The 22062-nt window shown below is 42.6% G+C and overlaps 2 protein-coding genes across 3 annotated transcripts in view; one reads left to right on the top strand and one right to left on the bottom strand.

Annotated features, from left to right (window-relative positions):
* Positions 1-12622, bottom strand: part of DNAH12 (dynein axonemal heavy chain 12) — a 244444-nt gene extending 231822 nt beyond the window's left edge. Inside the window, exons 1-4 of the mRNA XM_081105960.1 lie at positions 12442-12622; positions 4642-4716; positions 4313-4376; positions 3235-3431 (exon numbers count right to left, since the gene is read on the bottom strand). Of these exons, the coding sequence (XP_080962086.1) occupies positions 3235-3404 (170 nt within the window). The 5' untranslated portion in view covers positions 3405-3431; positions 4313-4376; positions 4642-4716; positions 12442-12622. The remainder of the gene's footprint in view (positions 1-3234; positions 3432-4312; positions 4377-4641; positions 4717-12441) is intronic.
* A 278-nt stretch (positions 12623-12900) lies between these two features.
* The window catches only part of PDE12 (phosphodiesterase 12), a 90379-nt gene continuing 81217 nt past the window's right edge, over positions 12901-22062 (top strand). The window contains exons 1-3 of one of the 2 annotated variants that reach the window (XM_081105957.1): positions 12901-14296; positions 15779-15857; positions 16363-17610. In XM_081105957.1, the coding sequence (XP_080962083.1) occupies positions 13001-14296; positions 15779-15857; positions 16363-16805 (1818 nt within the window). In that variant the 5' untranslated portion in view covers positions 12901-13000 and the 3' untranslated portion in view covers positions 16806-17610. Of the gene's footprint in view, positions 14297-15778; positions 15858-16362; positions 17611-22062 lie in introns of those variants that run through there. The other variant, XM_081105958.1, reaches the window with a different exon arrangement.

Below are 22062 nucleotides of genomic sequence, written 5' to 3'. Positions count from 1 at the left end.
AACAAACAGTAAAATTTAGTCAGTTGCAAAAAATATGTTAAATGAGGCAAACCAAGAAGAGAAAGAGAATTCAGAAAGAGAAGCAGAAATCTACTATACAGAAATTTCCCATTTTATACTTCAGTGTTAGGTTAGAATTGTACAAATAAGCTCACTGTTTTTTTCTTTTTAGTTATCCCCAGAACCCTACAGAGTCAGTCAGGTACCTAGGAAATTCTCAGTAACTGCTAAATTAAACTGAACCATCCTAATCACAGTTTTTGGTAGGTGGTTTTAATTTCCACTAAATTGGAGGGGAAAGGACAGGATGTTGTACTATATTTTCTTTTGTAGGTAAAAAAATTTAAGTACAAGTAGTTTCAGGATGTATCATTAAGACCCTGGCTGGGTGGCTCAGTTGGTTTGAGCACCAAGATTTTGAACTCAATTCCTGGTCAAGACACATTCAGGAAGCAACCAATGAGTGCATGGATGGGTAGAACAGCAGGTCAATGTTTCTCTCTTTCTCTCAGATCTATAAATTTAAAAAAAAAAATTTAGATATTAAGTATTTGTTCAAATGCATCATTCCTAGAGGCCCAATTACTTGGTTTTACTCTCAGGGACCAGTATGATTATCCTATCTAATAAAAGAGTAATATGCAAATTAACCATGACTCCAACACAAAGATGGCGGCACCCAGTCCTCTCAGCCCCACTGGAGTCCTCCAGTCCTGGGGGCGGCAGCTGAGAGCAGGGCCTGCTTGGCTGTCGCCATGGAGACCCAGGAGTGGCCAAATGGGCCCCGCAGACAGCAGAGAACCATGGGGAGCAGGCCTAAACCATCTGTAGAACATCCCCTGAGGGCTCCTGAATTGGAGAGGGTGCAGGTCGGGCTGAGGGACCGCTCCCCCCCCTGCACAAATTTTGTGCACCGGGCCTCTAGTAATATATAAAGAGGAGGAATAGTTTGGTGCTTAAAATATGTGAAACCCTGAACCAGATTGTGTGATCTTGGGTAAGTTATTAACTTCTCTGCAACTCAGTTTACTCATCTATAAAACAGAGATAACAGCAGTACCCATCTTATAGGGCTGTTGTGAGAAATATAGGTGAAGTGATAAAAACAATGCTTAGAGTAAGCACATACATTACATCACTCACTGTCACTATGATTACTTTTCTATTGTTTTCCTAATTGAACTTCAAGATGGTATAAAACTATTTATGAAAACCTACATAAAGCTTTTTATTTTTTATTTTTAAATTAGATAAATTAAACATTTTAATATGGAAAATACTAGTACTTTGAGGTACAAGAAGAAAATTTAGATATTTTTAATTTGACTTTAGAGGGAGGAAGACAGAGAGAGAAAGAGAGAAATATCAATGAGAGATAGAAACACCAGAGGAACACCGATTGGCTGTGGAGATCAAACCCACAACCTAGGCAAATGCCCTGACTAGGAATGAACCTACCACCTTCTGGTATATGGAAGGAGGCTCCAACTAACTGAGTCACATGGGCCAGAGCAAAAATTTATGTATTTTTATAACCTTGAAGTAGAAAGAAATTCTTTTATAAAGATGATATCAATGACAGAGATCAAAAAAGAAAAATTTAAAGTTCTTGGCAATTAAAAAACTTAAAAATTAAAAACAAATGAAAAATTGGGAGAAATATATTTGACTCATTACTTTGGTAAATGATAAATGTATAATGAGCCCTGAAAGAAAAATGATCTATGGACATGACAGAGAGTTCACAAAGCACTAATACAAATACCCCCCAAAATATGAAAAAAGTTCTATCCCAATACTAATTAGGGAACAGCAGGTAAAATATCAAGGAAATCTTATTTCCCCATTTTTACCTAAGATGATAAAACACTAATACCCAATGTTGGCAGTGGTGTGGGGAAGAGGATGCTCTTTAATTCATTGCTGACAGAAATGAAAATTCACACTTCCCAAGGTAATTTGGCAATATATGAAAAATGTATACCTTGTTTCTAGGAATTTATCTTAAAGATATAAAGGTGTGTGTAAGAAATCAGCTACTGGGCCCTAACCGGTTTGGCTCAATGGATAGAGCAGTGGCCTGCGGACTCAAGGGTCCCAGGTTCGATTCCAGTCAAGGGCATGTACCTTGGTTGCGGGCACATACCCAGTAGGGAGTGTGCAGGAGACAGCTGATCGATGTTTCTCTCTCATCGATGTTCCTAACTCTCTATCCCTCTCCCTTCCTCTCTGTAAAAAATCAATAAAATATATTTAAAAAAAAAAAAAGAAATCAGCTACTGGGATATTTATCACAGCACTGCAAAATGTCCAGAGAGGACTGATTATATACTTTGTGGTGTAAAGATAACAATGGAAAATAGTCATTAAATATGATGTGGTAGAAGTATACTTACTGACATAAAAGAACTTCACAATGAAATGAAAATACAAAACTTATACAACAGTAGGTTAAGCATGGGTGTATAAAGCTTTTTACGAAAATACTAGTGCCCTGGTGCACGGATTCATGCACATTGAAAGGAAACTAATTAGAAGGTGGCTGGCAGGGCAGGACTCGGTGAGATGGGCCAGACCAGGGGTGGGCAAACTTTTTGACTCGAGGGCCACAATGGGTTCTTAAACTGGACCGGAGGGCCGGAACAAAAGCATGGATGGAGTGTTTGTGTGAACTAATATAAATTCAAAGTAAACATCATTACATAAAAGGGTACGGTCTTTTTTTTTTTAGTTTTATTCATTTCCAACGGGCCGGATCCGGCCTGCGGGCCGTAGTTTGCCCACGGCTGGGCCAGACACACTCTGGAGTCAAACTCCCGCGGTTCCTCCCTGGCCTGCCACACCTGGGGTGGTGTTGTGGCTCAAAGGGCATCTGCGGAGTGAGCGGAGGGTCCCTCTGGCAGGTGGGGTCCCTCGGCCTTGGTTGCAGGGATTGGGCCAAAACCAGCTCTCCAACATCCCCTGAGGCGTCCCAGATTGCAAGAGGGCAGTTCTCGGGTGACGCACCCCGGAATCGGGCTCCCTCCTCTCTGGTTCCGGGGTGTGTCACCTGAGAACCGCCACTGCCAGGTCACTGCAACTCCTGCATTGAGCCTGCCCCCTGGTGGTCAGTGTGCGTCATACCTACCGGCCAATTGGACAGTCAGATGGTTGCTTAGCCTTTTATATATAGAGAGAACACAAATCATTTCACTTGAATTCTAAACAAGAATTATTTACTAATATGCTACTTACACTAACTGATTAATTGTCTTCCTTTGCTCCTTGGATCTTCTGTACTTCAGAAGCTTACTTTGTGTTGGTGTATCAACACCTATGTTTTCAGGAGGATGGACAATGGGAGGTAACTTCAAGTTCAGAGCCTCCTTTTCTGCAGCAATGGCAGCTTTATTTGGGTCTGACATCTTGGTCTCCTAAAAATACTCTATAATCTGAGGAGAAAAATCCATAAAGCCGTTATTGTAAAAACTAGCCTCAATATATTGATAACATACCTAATATATCAATACCCAAAATTCTAGGCCTTTTTAGATCTTCCTCCCAAGTATGGTATCAGTCTTCACGGCAGTTAAGGCACTCTCCGCCCCGAGAACACGCTGGTGCCTTTCCCTTCCCCCTCCTCGTCCAAGGCACATTACCATTAGCTCCCTCACTCCCCAGGTCCAAGGCCCTTTCTTTACCTCTATAACTTGTTTCCTAAGGCCATGACTTCCAGGAATTACTTTTTCTACCTCTGTGATTTACCAAATAAATGTTTTCTTACCAACACACACACACACACACACAGACACACACACACACACACACACACACATACACTAAAACAAAACAAGAATGGCAGTTGAAATAAATGGACAGGGATTCCTGTTAGAGTCCCAACCATCCACTTGCTTTGAAAAAATGCAAAAAATCACTTCCAGGTTAGGGCTTCAGTTTCCTCAAGGATGAAATTACAGTTCTAAAAGTCTCAGTTCAGATTTTTCCTAAAGTGCAAATCACAACAACAAATCCAGTTGTTGAGGTATAATCTCTCTCCCCCAAACCAATTTAATATCATTAATATTTAAATATCAATGTTGTATCTTAGTTTTGCTGCCTTCCTAGAAAGTGATATTATGATAAAGCAAAACACATAGAATATCTAAAATGTCATGTAAATGCTAGACAATTAACTGTGATACCAACTGCATTTACCTCGGATTCCCACAGAATTTGGAGATTCCTGCCGTGAAAAAGAAAGTATTTCTGCAGGCATCTATTTGGTGATCTCTTGGCTTGAAAGAGGGGTGAAAAGCTGAAGACAAATAGGTACCTGTCTGTTTTTCACTACTTCTCAGCTGCGCAGATAAGAGGGAAACGTTCAGTGAGCTTCTCTCCTGGCGAAAGAAAAAGGGAAAACGAGGGGCGAAACTTCAGGAACCCACTGACTCCCCGACTCCCTGCCCAGGCAGGCTGTAACCTGCCGCAGATACAAAGTTGTCAGTCGCCATAGAAACTGCCCCTGTCGCAGTTGGAGAGACTGGCTAAAAGGTTGCCTGGAGAGGCAGTTGCTGAGCTGCGACAGATTAGGATTACCTGCCACAACAATAATTCATTACTTAAGTAAATGGAGGGTGGTTGAATGAGATTTTTTTTTTTTACCTGTCTTCCTTTGGAAGGGGTCCAGAGAATCAGAATCTTCAAATTGTGGAAAACGGCAAGACTGGAAAATTGGATCTGTTGGAAAATAGATGTAAACACTCATTTCAATTGAGGATCAAGTGTTCAAGTGTCCCCATCGTAACTTCTCTATAAATATTGCAACTAATCAGCAATATAATTTATCTTGTTTCTATATTTGGTATTTATTTATACAGCACGTTTTCTTCAGGAAATCATTGGCAAAAAAAAAAAAAAAAGGTTAAAGGTGTGTTAATTTTATGAGTATGCTTGGAAACAGAAATGTGAAATTTTGCTGTTTGAAGCTACACAATGGATATTCCATCTTAATAACAGCTTAAATACTATGTGCACAAATAAACAGGGGAAAAAATAAGTCCTGGGGGTGTACTGATGGCATATTCATTCAACAAATACTAGTATTTGAGCATCTATGTGCCAGTCACCATAATATAGGCTACACTGTTGTGTCTGGCACACAATAAATCCTCTATGGGGGTGACTGGATAAAGAAGATAAAGGGATTAGCTAAAGAACATATATGCATAACCCTTGGACACAGACAATAGTTTGGTGAAGGCCAAGGGAGGGGGAAGAGGGCTGGGTAGACAAAGGGTGGACAAAGGGTGGGGAAAAGGAGGACACCTGCAATTATGTCAACATTAAAATTTTTTAATAAAAAATAGCTTAAAATAAGTAAAAATGTCATCTGAGTGAGCAAATGAACAAATTAAGTATACTTGTAGCTTGTAAAAGCAATCTATCTTTCTGTAGAAAACAAAATATTTGTATGTGACGGTTCTTTGACATATCCCTACAAGGACTAAAGGGAGAACAGCAGTCTTTTATATCTTAGGTGCATCTTCTCCCAGTTATTTAATCAAACACTAATCTAACAGTGCTGTGAAGAGATTTTTGCAGATATAATTCAAGTCCCTAATAAATAAGGAGATTTGGGTGGGCCTGACTCAATCCGTGGAAGTCCTTTTAAAAAGACTTAGCTCTGGCCAGTGTTGCTCGCTCAGTGGTTAGAGCGTCAGCTTGCACACCAAGGGGCTACAGGTTCAATTTCCAGTCAAGCACAGGTACCTGGGTTACAGATTCCATCCCTACACCCCACTCGGGGTGTATGTGGGAGGCAACCAATCGATGTGTCTCACATAGATATTTCTCTCTCTCTTTCTCTCCCCCTCTCCCTCCCTTCCACTCTTTCTAAAAATCAATGGAAAAAATATCCTTGGGTGAGGATTAAACCACACACACACACACACAGGCTTAGGCATGCAAGGAGTCTGACTCCAAACAGAAGCTAACTCTACAATTTCTCGCCCTCTCTGGATTTACCCTTCCAGATAGCCTGCACTACAGATCTTGGACTTGCCTAACTACTCTCTACAATTGCAAAAGCTAATTCCTTGTAATAAATTCATATATATATATATATATATATATATATATATATATATCCTATCTAATAAAAGAGAAACATGGTAATTAGCGTACGACCGCTACCCTTCCCATTGGCTAATCAGGGCAATATGCAAATTAACTGCCAGCCAAGATGGCGGCCGGCAGCCAGGCGGCTTAAACTGAACATGAGGCTTGCTTGCTTTAGTGACGGAGGACTGCAACGTTCCCCGCCTGCCTTGCCGGCCTCTGAGCCTGCAGTTTAAGAAACATTGTAACATATAGAAGCTAAACAAAACCCCAGAAACCAGCTTTCAGCCAGCTGGAATTTCAGAGCTGGAGTTGATACAGAGTTTCGATTATAGAACTGAAACAAACCAGATACCTGCTTTCAGGAGCAGAGGCCTAAGAGCTGGAGCCTCAGAGCTAAAGCTGGCCCAGAATAAAAAAAAAAAAGAAAGAAAAAAAGTAGCAGTTGGGAGCTTCAGTCACCCACCAGCCTGAAAACAGCCCTCAGCCCCTCACCCAGGCTGGCCAGGCACCCCAGTGGGGACCCCCACCCTGAAGGGTGTGTGACCAGCTGCAAACAGCCATCATCCCCTCATCCAAGCTGGCCAGGCACCCCAGTGGGGACCCCCACCCTGATCCAGGACACCCTTCAGGGCAAACCAGCCAGCCCCCACCCATGCACCAGGCCTCTATTCTATATAGTAAAAGGGTAATATGCCTCCCAGCACCGGGATCAGTGTGACAGTGGCGGCGCCCCAACCCCCTGATCGGCCCTGCTCTGTGGGTGATAGAGGGTGGCGCCCCAACCCCCCGCCCCCACGGGCCCTGCTCTGTGTGTGGTGGGGTAGAGCCATAACCTCCCTGTCGGCCCTGCCCTGAGTGTGACAGTGGCGGCGCCCCAACCCCCTGATCGGCCCTGCTCTGTGTGTGATGGGGTAGAGACATAACCTCCCCATCGGCCCTGCCCTGAGTGTGACAGTGGCGGCACCCCAACCCCCTGATCGGCCCTGCTCTGTGGGTGATAGAGGGTGGTGCCCCAACCCCCCCCCACCCCACGGGCCCTGCTCTGTGTGTGATGGGGTAGAGACATAACCTCCCCATTGGCCCTGCCCTGAGTGTGACAGTGGCGGCGCCCCAACACCCTGATCGGCCCTGCTCTGTGGGTGATAGAGGGCGGCGCCCCAACCCCCTAATCTGCCCTGCTCTGTGTGTGACAGGGGGCGGTACCCCAACTCCCCTATCGGCCCTACTCTGTGAGTGACAGGGGGGAGCTCCTCAACCACCTGATCAGCCCTGCTCTGTGCGTGACGGGGTGGCGCCGCAACCTCCCCATCGACCCTGCCTTGAGTGTGACAGGGGGCGATGCCCCAACCCCCCAATCGGCCCTACCCTGAGCGTGACTGAGGGTGGCATCATAACCTCCCAATCCGCCCTGCTCTGTGCATGACAGGGGGTGGCGCCCCAACTCCCCAATCGGCCCTGCTCTGAGCCCGACCAGGGGCTGCACCTAGGGATTAGGCCTGCCCTCTGCCACCCGGGAGCAGGCCTAAGCCAGCAGGTCATTATCTCCCGAGGGGTCCCAGACTGCGAGAGGGCATAGGCCGGGCTGAGGTACACCCCCCCCCCCGAGTGCACAAATATTTGTGCACCGGGCCTCTAGTGTGTGTGTGTGTGTGTGTATACACACACACACACACACATATACACATATATATGCAAATATATATACATACATACATATGGATACATATAGAGGACATATGTAAATCTACTGGTTCTGCTTCCCTCATTAAATTCTAATACAGCCAAAACCGGTTTGGCTCAGTGGATAGAGCGTCAGCCTGCGGACTAAAAGGTCCCAGGTTCGATTCCGGTCAAGGGCATGTACCTGGGTTGCGGGCACATCCCCAGTGGGGGATGTGCAGAAGGCAGCTGATCGATGTTTCTCTCTCATCGATGTTTCTGACTATCTCTCTCCCTTCCTCTCTGTAAAAAATCAAGAAAATATATTTTTAAAAGAATTCTAATACAATGCATACCTATTTTAACAGCATAATTTATGTAAGTATAATTTACATACTCTAAAATTCACCATTTTAAGGTATACAATTCAATTATTTTTAGGAAATTTATATAATTGTACAGTCATTACCAAGGTCCAGTTCTAAAATATTTCCATCTCTGCAAAAAATTCCCTTGGGTCCAGCTGGTGTGGCTCAGTGGTTGAGCATCAATCCATGAACCAGGGGTCCACAGTTCTATTCCCTGCCAGGGCACATGTCTGGGCTGCGGGCTCAGTGCCCAGAAAGGAGCACCTGATCCATGATTCTCATCATTCATGTTTATATCTCCCTCTCCCTCTCTCTTCCTCTCTGAAATCAATAAAAATATATTTTTAAAAAAGTTCCTTTGGGCTCATATTCACTCAATCACTACTTCCACTCCAGCTCCAAACAACCATTGTTTTGCTTTTGGGCTATATAGACTTGCAATTTCTGAACATTTCATATAAATGGAATCATATGTTATGTAGATTTTTGTCTGTCTTCTTTCACTTAATGATAATTTGTTTGAGGCTCATGCATGAAGTTCATTCCTTTTTTATTGCTGAATAGTCTTCCATTATAAGAACATATCACATTTGTTTATCCATTCACCAGTTGACGGAGATCTAGAGTGCTTCAGTTTGGGGCTATTATGAATAATCCTGCTATAAACATTCATGTATAAATCTTTGGGTGAACATACATTTTCATTTCTCATCAATAAAAACCTAGAGTAAAATTCCTGGGTTGAATGGTAAGTTTGTGTTTAATCTTTTAAGACACTATCAAACTGTTTTTTTCAAAGTGTCTGAAAGATTTTACATTCCTACCAGCAAAGATTTTCTCCTATATTTTATTCTAATTTATGATCCAGTTAGAGTTAATTTCTCTATTTAAGTTCTTTTTTTTTTTTTGCATACATATATAATTGTTCCAGTACTATTTGTTGAAAACATTGTTCTTTCCTTTACTGAACTGCCTTTGCATTGTTGTTGAAAAAAATAAATTGGCCATAATGTAAGGGTTTATTTCTTGACACTGATCTATATGTATATCTTTATACCAATACCACACTGTCCTGATTAATGCAGCAATGGCTATAGTTTTAAAAGTGGATAGTATTAGAGCTCCAACTTTGTTCTTTTATAAGAAGAAGTAATTTGAGGGAATGGAGGTAGGAGGAGGTTATAGGGGGGATAAATGGTGATAGGAGACTTAACTTGGGGTAATGAACATACAATAGAGTGTACAGATGATGTGTTGTGGAATTGTGCATCTGAAACCTGTATAGTTTTGCTAACCAGTGTCACCCTAATAAAGTTAATAAAAAGAAAAAAAGGAAGTATTTCTTACTATTCTAGGTCCTTTGCATTTCCATATAAATTTTTGTATTAGTTTATCAATGTCTGTAAAAGATGCAGCTGGAATTTTAATAAATCTTTCGATTTGAAGGAAAGAAAAAAACATGTTAACTAACTAAAGATATTTAATTTGAGGCTTAAAAATACTTATTTAAAAGCTCTATTTCTTTTTTTTTTTAATATATTTTATTGATTTTTCACAGAGAGGAAGGGAGAGAGATAGAGTCAGAAACATCGATGAGAGAGAAACATCGATCAGCTGCCTCCTGCACATCCCCCACCGGGGATGTGCCCGCAACCCAGGTACATGCCCTTGACCGGAATCGAACCCGGGACCTCTCGGTCCACAGGCTGACGCTCTATCCACTGAGCCAAACCGGTTTCGGCTAAAAGCTCTATTTCTGAGTCTAAGAGTTATAAATATTATTTACAAGAGCAGATTATTTATGAGAGCACTTATGGATATGACACCATATTGTGATTCTCTAATACTACACAAAAAGTTTCATCTACTTCTTTTTTTAAAAAAAAAAATTTTTATTGATTTCAGAGAGGAAGGGAGAGGGATAGAGAGATAGAAACATCAATGTTGAGAATCACTGATCAGCTGCTTCTTGCACGCCCCCTACTGGGGAGGATCAAGTCCGCAACCCCGGGCATGTGCCCCTGGCCAGAATTGAACCTGGGACCCCTTAGTCTACAGGCCAAAGCTCTATCCACTGAGCCAAACCAGGTAGGGTTCATCTACTTCTTAATAGAAAAATTAAAGATGCTATGTTTTATACTATGCATTGTTTATATCAAAATTAAAAAAGGGATTACAGGAAAAATAAGTGAGTTCATATGTTTGAGTTCTTAATGAAGCTAAACTGCGATAGGTTTCACCTAAGTTCTTTGATTGAATTTCTTCAAACTAATTTTTTGATTATTGTTATATATTAACATTATACCTTATACTAAATGATATGGCTATTTCATATATTATATATACGATGCAATACAGTATAGTATTATCTATACTTATAATAGAGGAATATGCAAATTGTCTGGGACACTGTCACGGTAACAGTAACAACCAAACAGCAGGCTGCATGGGGCGACCAGACCAGCAGGGGGGGCAGTTGGGGGCGACCAGGCTGGTGTGGCGGGGGGGGGGGGGGGGGGGGGGGAGTTGGGGGTGACCAGGCCAGCAGGGGGGCTGTTGGGGGTGACCAGGCTGGCAGAGGGGGACAGTTGGGGGCGACCAGGCTGGCAGAGGGGGGGCAGTTGGGGGCGACCATGCTGGCAGGCGGGGCAGTTGGGGCAACCAGGCCAGCAGAGGGTGCAGTTGAGGGCAACCAGGCCAGCAGGGGGAGCAGTTAGGAGCAATCAGGCAGGCAGGCAGGTGAGCAGTTAGCAGCCAGTGGTCCCGGATTGTGAGAGGCAGTCGGACATCCCCCGAGGGATCCCAGATTGGAAAGGGTGCAGGCTGGGCTGAGGGGAACCCCCCTCCATGCATAATTTTGTGCACTGGGACTCTAGTATAATATATAATGTCATCATTATAAATTATACAATTACCAGTTATAGTTAATATGAAATGTAGTAAAATATAAGAAATAGCATTGTTGGTGGGAGTGTAAATTGGTGCAGCCGACGGAGGCATTGGTTTCTGGCGTCCATTCCTTCTGCACCTGGCCCAGCCTTTTGGCCCAGCAACGGTTGCCTCCTCTCCTGACCCCGCCGGGGCCTTTGGGCCTGGGCTGGGACGGGAAACCGGGGCTGGGTGGCGGTGAACATGGCCCCTTTCCCAGAGGGGCCAAGGGCCAGCTCCCTTCTTGGGGCTGGCGACCAACCTCCTGCGGTCCCTCCCCTGGCCAGCCAACCTCCCGTGGTCCTTCCCCTACACCCGTGCACGGATTCGTGCACGGGGCCTCTGGTATATTCATACATATTTGTGTATGCATCTGAGTCGGGGTAGAAAGATTACTTGGTTCACTATAGGCATATTTTAATCTTTCAAAAAATAAACGAAAAGAAGCATGACGCCTCAAGGCATCTGTCTCAAAACCAAGATTAATACTGTTACAGGGATAAATTAGACCAGCCTGCTTGAAGGAAAGTTACATTTTCTAGTAGGGTGTTTCTCTTTACATAAGGTGATTTAAGATAGAGTTCTGCAAAGGTGCACGAAGGAAAGTGCTGGGGACCAGAAAAATGCCATGTTCATAGTGCTACATGTGGGTGCTATACACGGGAGGGCTAGGACTTATTTTCTCTCTTCCGTAGGTCGGCCAGTTGACGCAATGGATTGAGGTTCATCCCTATCGTGTACCCCTGGACAGCCTACAGGTCCTATACCGTCAGTCGGTGTCCAGTCACCTGCCAAATGCTCGGGCGGGCAGGGGCGGGCAGGAACAGAAACTTCCAACGGCTGCAAAATTCAGCCTCCTCGTAGCACACAGCTCAGTTTCTTTTCCTCACGGTAAGCCGGGGGGAGGGGGGGGGAGGTATGGTTTCTTACTAAACACCCAATAACCGCTCTACTTGTAGCATAAGGTAGCATCTACAAATAGACCATCTGTTCAGAAAGAAAGACTTCGCACTTGGTTCTTTGAATCTTCAAGGGCTCCCCCCGCCCCCCGCCCCCCCGCGAATTAGTCACAGAATAACAATTATATTAAACACACAAAATCACTGTTTCTTGAAATACTTTCTGCATTTGGCTTTCAGTGAAGCCACACTTAGCTCTCCTCACTCGCTGGCTCTTCTCAGTCTCCTGTCCTTTACTCGGCAAATGTCTGCGTGACCTTGAACAGGTAACATCATCTCTCCGGCCTCCCCCCTGAAGGAGACGTTTTTAGCAAAGTCATCGCGCACTAAGTGAGAACTACCACATATTGTTCACTGTTATCAACTACCACAAAGCTCGGCTCCGCGCGTCGGCGCTGGCCCGGCCCGAGGCGACCCCGCCGCCGCACCTCTGAAGAGGGCGAGGCGCGTCGGGAAGGCAGTGGAGAAGGTTGAGCAACGCTGGCCACGCCCGGAGCCGGACCCCGACTTTCCGGGCGGAGCGGCCTCGCTCTCGCAGCAGTTCAGCCCAGGACGACGCGAACGGAAAGCGGGCGGTAACGGCTCCGGCGAGGCACCGCCTTCTTCCGTGAGGGGAACGCGTGACACCGCCCAGCCACTTCCGGCGTGGCGCACCTTACCTCCCATCCTCCAACTGCACTTTCGATAAAACCATGGAGTCTAATATTTCCCTTTGGCGCCTCTATCTGTTCTTCATTTCCCCCTCTTTATGATTCAAATGGAAGATAAAAATTAATCTCGGAGCTATTAGACACAGACGTGGCTACGGAAAGAAAGGGGCACGTGAGCGGCCCTGGCGAAAGTGCTTGGCAGGAGCACGTCCGCCCTCTCCTCACCGGCCGGAAGTTGCGGGACTGAATGGGCCCTCGAGCCGGCGGCGGCTTCTGCTCGGTGAGCCCCTGAGGCTTAGCGGCCGCCTGTTGTGTCTGCCGCTGGGCCACCAGGTTCATGTGGAGGCTCCCAGGCGCCCGCGCCGCGCTTCGTGGGTTCCGCGCGGCCGTGGAGCGACACAGTCAGGCGGAGCCGGCGGTGGACCCGATGGAGCGCGCTGTTGTGCGCTGTGTGCCCTCCGAGCCGAAGCTCAGCCTGTCGTTCTCGTTGGCCGATGGCAGCCACAAGAACATGCAGCGCGACCAGAGCGAGCCGCTGGGTCGAGTCCTCAGCCGGATCGCCACCAACGCCCTTAAAGGCCACGCGAAAGCGGCCGCGGCCAAGAAGAGCCGGAAGAACCGGCCAAACGCGAGCGGCGGCGGAGCCTGTGCGGGGCCTGGGTCTGAGCAGGCGGCGGCCTGCGAGCCCGTGGTGAAGCTGTACTACCGGGAGGAGGCGGTGGCCGAAGATGTGCTCAACGTGGACGCCTGGCAGGACGGTGCGGTGCTGCAGATCGGCGATGTCAAGTACAAGGTGGAGCGCAACCCGCCCGCCTTCACCGAGCTGCAGTTGCCACGGTACATCATGGCCGGCTTCCCGGTGTGCCCCAAGCTCAGCCTCGAGTTTGGGGATCCCGCCGGCTCCCTCTTCCGCTGGTACAGGGAAGCCAAACCGGGATCGGCGGAGCCGGAGGGCGGGGGCCCGTCGTCATTGTCGCCCTCCTCGCCCAGTACTGGCTGGACGAGCACGGGCGTGGACGAGCGCGTCTACACCCCGTCCAATGCCGACATCGGGCTGCGTCTCAAGCTTCATTGCACCCCAGGCAATGGGCAGCGCTTCGGGCCCAGCCGGGAGTTGGAAAGCGTGTGTCCAGTGGAGGCTGGGCCCGGCACTTGCACCTTCGATCACCGGCATCTCTACACGAAGAAGGTGACGGACGACGCGCTCATCCGCACGGTCTCCTACAACATCCTCGCCGACACGTACGCCCAGACCGAGTTTTCGCGGACCGTCCTGTACCCGTACTGCGCCCCTTACGCCCTGGAGCTCGACTACCGTCAGAACCTCATCCAGAAGGAACTCACCGGCTACAACGCCGACCTCATCTGCTTGCAGGAGGTTGACCGCTGCGTGTTCACGGACAGCTTGGTGCCGGCCCTCGAGGCCTTTGGGCTGGAGGGCGTGTTTCGAATCAAGCAGCAGGAAGGCCTGGCTACCTTCTACCGAAAGTCCAAGTTCAGCCTCCTTAGCCAGCATGACATTTCTTTCCACGAGGCCCTGCAGTCCGACCCACTTCACAAAGAACTGCTGGAGAAATTAGTGTTGAACCCTTCGGCCCAGGAGAGGGTGTTCCAGAGGTCGTCTGTCCTTCAGGTAAAGCAGCTCCGCCGGCCTCTTTACACACTCATCCATGTTTAGGGTCCTGGAAAGGGAGGGTGGGTGGGGCTGCCTCTAATTGGGTAAAACCATCCAGATTTTACTGAAAGGTGTTTGCCCGTGTACCTTCAGCACGAAGGTTAACCGTCGTTCATTCATTGAGCAAGTACTTACTGAGCACTCCAGTGTGCCGGGCATGCTGCAGGTTGCCTTGAGCAAGGCGAACGGGGACTCTATTCGTGCTTATAACCTAGTGGGAGAGACACGTGCGAACTACAAGGATAATGGGAATAGCTAATATTTTCTTACCACTTGCCAAGAACTGTTCCGACATGTTCTAAAGTACTTTAGTGTCTGACATCATGTTTTACAAAGTGCTCCATAAATACTAGCTATTATTTTAATTTTTGGTTCATAGTAATCGTGCTATTCCCATTATTTAGATATTAGCCTTCCTATTTTATAAATGGGGGAAATGGCCAAGTTGACTTATCCAAGTTCATTAGTCCCTTGGTAGCTGTCCTGGGCATCAGATGGACTGTCACTCATGTTCAAGTAACCCTTATAGTAGCCTCACACCGTTACACTGCCTGCCCCTTCACCTCACTTCATTCCTCCCGTAGAGTGGGAACCATACAATATTTTGAGAGAGAGTTCACATTACTTTTATTACAGTATATGCAGTGTTATAATTTTTGTTTTATTATTAGCTATTGTTAATCTCTTACTGTGCCTAATTTATAAATTAAACTTTATCATAGGTATGTATGTATAGGAAAACATAGTGTATATTATAGGGTTTGGTACTTTTTGTGATCTCAGGCATCCACTGAGGATTTTAGAATATATTTCCCATGGATAAGGAGACACTACTGTATTCAAAAACTTTTAGCCCTGGCAGGGTAGCTCAGTTGATTAGAGTGTCATCCTGATGTGCTGAAGTTTTGGGTTCCATCCCCCATCAGGGCACAAACAGGAATCAACCAATGAATGAATAATAAATAAGTGGAACAACAAATCAATGTGTTTCGTTTCCTCCCTACCCCTCCTTCTTCCTCCTCTCTCCTTAAAATCAATTAAAAAAAAAACAACTTTTGCCGAAACCGGTTTGGCTCAGTGGATAGAGCGTCGGCCTGTGGACAGAAAGGTCCCGGGTTCGATTCCGGTCAAGGGCATGTACCTGGGTTGCGGGCACATCCCCAGTGGGAGATGTGCAGGAGGCAGCTGATCGATGTTTCTCTCTCATCGATGTTTCTAGCTCTCTATCTCTCTCCCTTCCTCTCTGTAAAAAATCAATAAAATATATTTAAAAAAAAAAAAAACTTTTAACAAAAGTTAAATTTCAGTTATGATTATACTTCATCAGTATGGGAAGGATATAGAATAAAATGTTATTTCATCTTATAGTCTTAGATTTAAAAAACATTCAGGAGATTGGCAGATAGCAACTGAAGTCTTAACACTTTCTGTATGTTTTAGGTTTCTGTTCTTCAGTCTACAAAGGACTCTTCTAGAAAGATATGTGTTGCTAATACCCATCTCTACTGGCATCCCAAAGGTAGGTTTTATTGGTTTTCACAAGTGACTTAAACATGGTAACTTAAGGTCAGTAAAGCTGTTTTACACAAATATATATATATTTTCTTTAAGTTTTATTGAGATATAATTAACATACAACATTGTACAAGTTTAAGGTGTACAACATAATGACTTGAATTGCATACATTGCAAAAATGATTACCACAACAAACTTATATAAATACCAAAAAAAAAGTGGGTTTTTTTTTCTTCTTGTGATGAGAATTTTCAGGATTTATTCTCTTAGCAACTTTCAAATATCCATACAGCAGTGTTAACTATACTCATGTTGTACATTAAATCCTCAGTACTTATTTATCTTATAACTGAAAGTTTGTACCTTTTGACTACCTCTATCTAATCTTTTACACACACAAATACACATCTTGAATGTCACACAAATGCTGTAGTTTGTTTTGTTTTTGTTTGTTTTAACTTAAAGGCAATTTAAAAGGTACTTACATTAATGTTTTTTATATTCATAGGTGGGTACATTCGTCTCATTCAAATAGCAGTAGCCTTGGCTCACATTAGACATGTCTCATGTGATCTGTATCCTGGCATACCAGTTATATTTTGTGGGGACTTTAATAGTACCCCATCAACAGGAATGTATCATTTTGTCATCAATGGCAACATTCCAGAGGATCATGAAGACTGGGCTTCCTATGGGGAAGAGGAACGATGCAGCATGTCTCTTACCCATTTCTTGAAACTGAAAAGTGCTTGTGGTGAACCTGCTTACACAAATTATGTTGGTGGCTTTCATGGATGTCTAGATTACATTTTCATTGACTTAAATGCGTTAGAGGTTGAACAGGTTATTCCACTACCTAGTCATGAAGAAGTTACCACCCACCAGGCCTTACCTAGTGTTTCTCATCCCTCGGATCACATAGCACTTGTATGTGATTTAAAATGGAAATAGATTTGTGTTTAATGGAATTTAAGTCTGCTTTAATAAGAGATATTTAATATGAATCAAAGTTTATGTGTAACCTTCAAAGAGGAAAACTAGACACCAGGTTCTTAGTTCTTACCCTACTAGTTACGTTTTAATGTCTTCATTACATGACTTCATAATCTTTGCATAATATAGTTTCTGAACTCTCCCCCCCCCCCCCCCCTTACACTTGGAGGAAAAACAAATATATTTATGACTGGCAGGGAACATTGACTTATTGTGTACATTTTATAAATACTTTTTTTTTTAGCCTCGCTATTAAGAATTTTGTAAAATACCATTTGAATGATGCTATAATTTTTCTATCATAACACATATTTCCAAATGAATCATGTTTATATAATTAGGGGGGAAATGCATACAAGTTAAGGTGAGAGGCCTAAGTTCTGATATGTGAGAGGAATAACATTAGGGCCTACCTCTACCTCAATTTGGTTAGCAATTTAATACAACTTGAGACTTTAACAAAAGATTAAAATATTGTTATTGCTTCTCATCTTTCATTTTTCAATTAACATAGTTTCATTCTCTTATTTTTAAGATTTTAGTTGTTAGTACAACTAAATATGGTACAAATGAACATATATCTTTTTTACTGCAGCTCATTTTAATTTTTAGGAGGCAAGCACAACTTAATATTCAAAGTGAATAGCAACAAAGTCAACTTTATCCCTTTGTCTTTAAGGACTCTTGCCCGTGAAAAGTGTTCATAAATTAACAGAAAGTGACCATGTGATATTAGAGAATACAGCACAATACATTATGAGAAACTGTTGACTGATGTGGGCTTTGAATTTTGGATGAACTATTGAGCATTTCTGTTAGAAGTATTTTTGAAATTAATGGTTTTACAAATATAAAAGGGAGTAGTGGGGCTTTTGAGGATCTTGGAAATAAACATCCTTTTATAGGCTTGAGCATTACAATTTGAGATGCAGGTAAACATTATATATATAATTTATATACTGTAAAAAAAAATTTAATATGAAGCCAAACTTTCTAAAATTAGAAATTACAGTTTTACTGAATGGTATCTGGCCTAGAGTGGTAACCAAGCTTTTCTAACTCAATTATCACCATACCTAATTTGTAATACTTTACTGTTGTTGTTTTTTTTGATGTTTGGGAAAACTGAAATGTTATCTCATTTCTGCATTTAATCTCCAGCTTAGATATTAAAAGCCCATCCACTTCAAGAAGAGCTCTTTCCACAGTTGTGAGAGCTTTTGTTCCATATTCTTTCATTTTTTTCATCTTAAACCCAACACTGTAAGAACTTTACTCTTGATAAAGTAGCCTATACTTTCCTATTCTGCTCACTAGCCATTGTATTTTTAACTCTTAGTTTAGTAAGTTTGAGAATGAGAGGGTTTTACATGCACTTTAGATTGAACTTTGAAGTACTTAAAAGTACTTGAGGGGGGAAATTAAGTTAGCAGTTTCTTGGGATCTTTTTTAGAAAAAGCTATAAATGAAAAATTGATGTTACCAAATTGTGCTTTCCTAAATAACATTTTTGAGAGCATTTTAACATCAGTTTACAAATACATAAATATTAAAGCCAGAAGCTGATCCTGTTGAAAAAACTTTTTTTTTCCTTTTTAAAATTTGGTTTTGGTCTGCCTTCAAACAAAGATGTTGACAGGGTCTTACAATAACTTGAGAGAAAACAAAAAGCTTCTAAGTGAAAAGTTGAGAAACACTTTGAAAGAAAAAATTATAACATGATATACTCATGCCCAAAAGAAAAACATATAGGTCCTATATTAACAACATGGCTAGCTAAATTGAACTCTGGTCAGAAAAACTCTAAACACTTATAAAACATTCCACATCTGGAATCTTTAAATTTTTTATTTGCTGACTAAACAGTGTGATCAGATTGTATATAAGCATTTCAGAATAATTGAATATAAAATATTATAAAGTGCCACACACTCTGATTAATTCTTCAGTATACAGTTATGTTAGTATGATTGGGAGTCCAAAGGTAGGGAACACTAAGAAAATTGAATAAATATCACCAAAATTTCCTTATATTCCAGTTAGAATAAAGCATCATTCAGAAATGTTTGTGTTTAAAGCCATCTTTGTGACTGAATTTTTCACTTATATTTGGATTTTTAGTACATTTAATTTAATAAAATATGGAAAGTCTAACTCTATGGTGAACCACGTTTTAAGATGTCATTAGTTCTTGCTGTAGGAATTAACATTCTAAAGTTTTATATTGATTATAAATGACTAAGAATATATAGAACACATCCTATTCTTGAACTTTGGCACAGTTGCTACTTTAGTATACACTGGTAATTCATAATTCATTAGCAAACATTCCTGGCTATAATACAATGTTCTTTAAAATTCTGAATACTAATATCTGTTGTTTCAAATTTCCAAGAATTTCACTGGGTGATGACTTTTCTGAGAGAATTAAGACCTGATTATCATCAGAATGTGGTGATTTCAGACTGGAAGTAGATCTGTGAGGAACATAATATAAGAGAGAGAGGGTCCAAAGAATACTACTGTGGTAAGAGCTCCTGGTGGAAACTGACACCTTTAGCTCTCATATTCTCCAGCTATGAAATACAGGCAGAAGCTCCCTACAAACTAGTTTGAGACAAAACCAAAACACATACATATTGAAGGGTAAAAGTTTGCACCACTAGTTTATCACAAGACCCACATGGCAACTCAATAGGGAAAATCTTTCCTCTAAAAAATTAGAGTCAACACTGGTTTTCTAAACATCCCAAAACATTTTGAAATATATATATATTATTGGTTTCAGAGAGGAAGGAAGAGGGAGAGATAGAAATATCATTGATGAGACAGAATTATTGATTGGCTGCCTCCTGTATGCCGCCTACTGGGGATCAAGTCTGAAACCGGGACCCTTCAGGACGCAGGCCAACTCTATCCACTGAGCCAAATCAGCTAGGGCCAAAAACATTTTGTTTAAAAATTTTTAATATTTTGCTCAATAGTACTAGAAGGAAATGCTATCTAGATTTCGTTTGGGAGATGAAATAATTCAAGAGCTTTAACTGATTTGAGTAATATTCCAATGCATAAAGCCTCGCTTTATGTGAAAGTCCATGCTGTAATTTTATTGAAGGTATTAGAGCTGTTTTGGGGTGGTTTTTGAAGCACTAACTTTAGAATAACAATACATTCTGAGATGACAGTACCAAAGCATTTTCAAAAAATATATTTTTACTGATTTCAGAAAGGAAGGGAGAGGGAGAAAGAAATAGAAACATCAATGATGAGGCCGGAACCGGTTTGGCTCAGTGGATAGAGCGTCGGCCTGCGGACTGAAAGGTCCCAGGTTCGATTCCGGTCGGGGGCATGTACCTGGGTTGCGGGCACATCCCCAGTGGGAGATGTGCAGGAGGCAGCTGATCGATGTTTCTCTCTCATCGATGTTTCTAACTCTATCTCTCTCCCTTCCTCTCTGTAAAAAATCAATAAAATATATTAAAAAAAAAAAAGAAACATCAATGATGAGAATCATTGATCAGCTGACTTCTGCCCCTCCCCCAACCCTCTCCCACTGGGGATGGAGCCTGGGCCCCGACTGGGAATCTGACTGTGACCTGGTTCATAGGTCAACACTTAATCACTGAGCCACCACAGCCGGGCAAAAGCATTTCTTTTAATTGAAGTGAAATTCACATAAAACCAACCATTTTAATGTGATTCCATTGCATTTAGTATAATCATGATGTGGTGTGGTGCAACCACCATCTCTAGTTCCAAAACAGTTTCATCACCTCTAAAGGGAACCCCTTGTCCATTAAGCAGTCACTTCCTACCCCTCCAGCCTTGGCAACTACTAATCTGCTTTCTGCCTCAATGGATTTCCCTATTCTGGATATTTCATATAAATTGAATCATATAATATGTGACCTTTTGTGTCTGGTTTCTTTTAGCACAATGTTTTTAAGGCTAATCCATGTTGTGTCAGTACTTCATTCCTTTGTATGGCTGAATAATATTCCATTGTATGGTTATGCCACACTTTCTTTATCCAAATGGACATTTGGCTTGTTTCCACCTTTTGGCTATTTTGTGAATAATGCTACTGGGAACATTTGTGTATAAGTTTTGTCTGGGCATGTTTTAAATTCTTTCAGTTATGTAACTAAGAGTGGTTGCGGGGCCATATGGTAATTGCATTTAACTTTTTAAGAAGCTGCCAAAATGTTTTCCACAATGGCCACACAATTTTACATTCCCACCAGCAATGTATGAGTTTCAATTCCTTCATATCCTCACCAACTTATTTTATATTTTAAAAAATTTAGTTGTGGAGGTGGATGTGAGGTGGCATCTCTACCAATGCATTTTAAACTTGCTTAGTCCAATCAATTATGTTGTCGCAGTCATGAACTAGATTATTCACAATGGATTATACAACCTCCTATATTTTTTCCAGAGAGCTCATCATCTTCAGCAATTCCTACTTTTATAAGCTTATGTCAAGCTAGAAAGGTCAGTCTTGTTGCTTCTTTTAAAAAGATTTGGGAAGAGAAACATTACACACACACACACACACACACACACACAACCCCAAAGCCCTGGAGTGTAAAATAAATTAGAAAGAATTAGAAGTCTATGATAAAAACAACAAAAAAAGTGGGTCTACAATGATTTCAGAGAATTTGCTTACTAATGTTGGCTTTTAAATGCTTTAGCCATGTTCCACTTTTACCCACCACTCTTAAAATCCCAGTTTAGCCGAAACCAGTTTGGCTCAGTGGATAGAGCGTCGGCCTGCGGACTGAAAGATCCCAGGTTCAATTCCGGTCAAGGGCATGTACCTGGGTTGCGGGCACATCCCCAGTAGGAGATGTGCAGGAGGCAGCTGATCGATGTTTCTCTCTCATAGATGTTTCTAACTCTCTATCTCTCTCCCTTCCTCTCTGTAAAAAATCAATAAAATATATATTAAAAAAATTTAAAAAAAAATCCCAGTTTAGGTACAGAGTAGCAGCAGATGGCATGAATGCCTAAACACTAATATCTGAGAAAACTGAGCTGTCTATGGCTGAATATACCTTACCAAGTTGTAACATGTAATCATAAAAAGAGACTAAACTTTGATTTTTAAAAACCTTACATTTTGAAAAAAAATCTTAAACTCAAACTTTGAAAAAAAATTGAACTAATGACTTTAAAAATTATAATATGCCCGGCTGGTGTGGCTCAGTTG

This window comes from Myotis nattereri (assembly GCF_964212035.1).
Source record: "Myotis nattereri genome assembly, chromosome: 14".
NCBI lineage: Eukaryota > Metazoa > Chordata > Mammalia > Chiroptera > Vespertilionidae > Myotis > Myotis nattereri.
The sequence above is the reverse complement of the archived record's forward strand: the minus strand, read 5'-3'. Positions and strand labels throughout refer to the sequence as shown.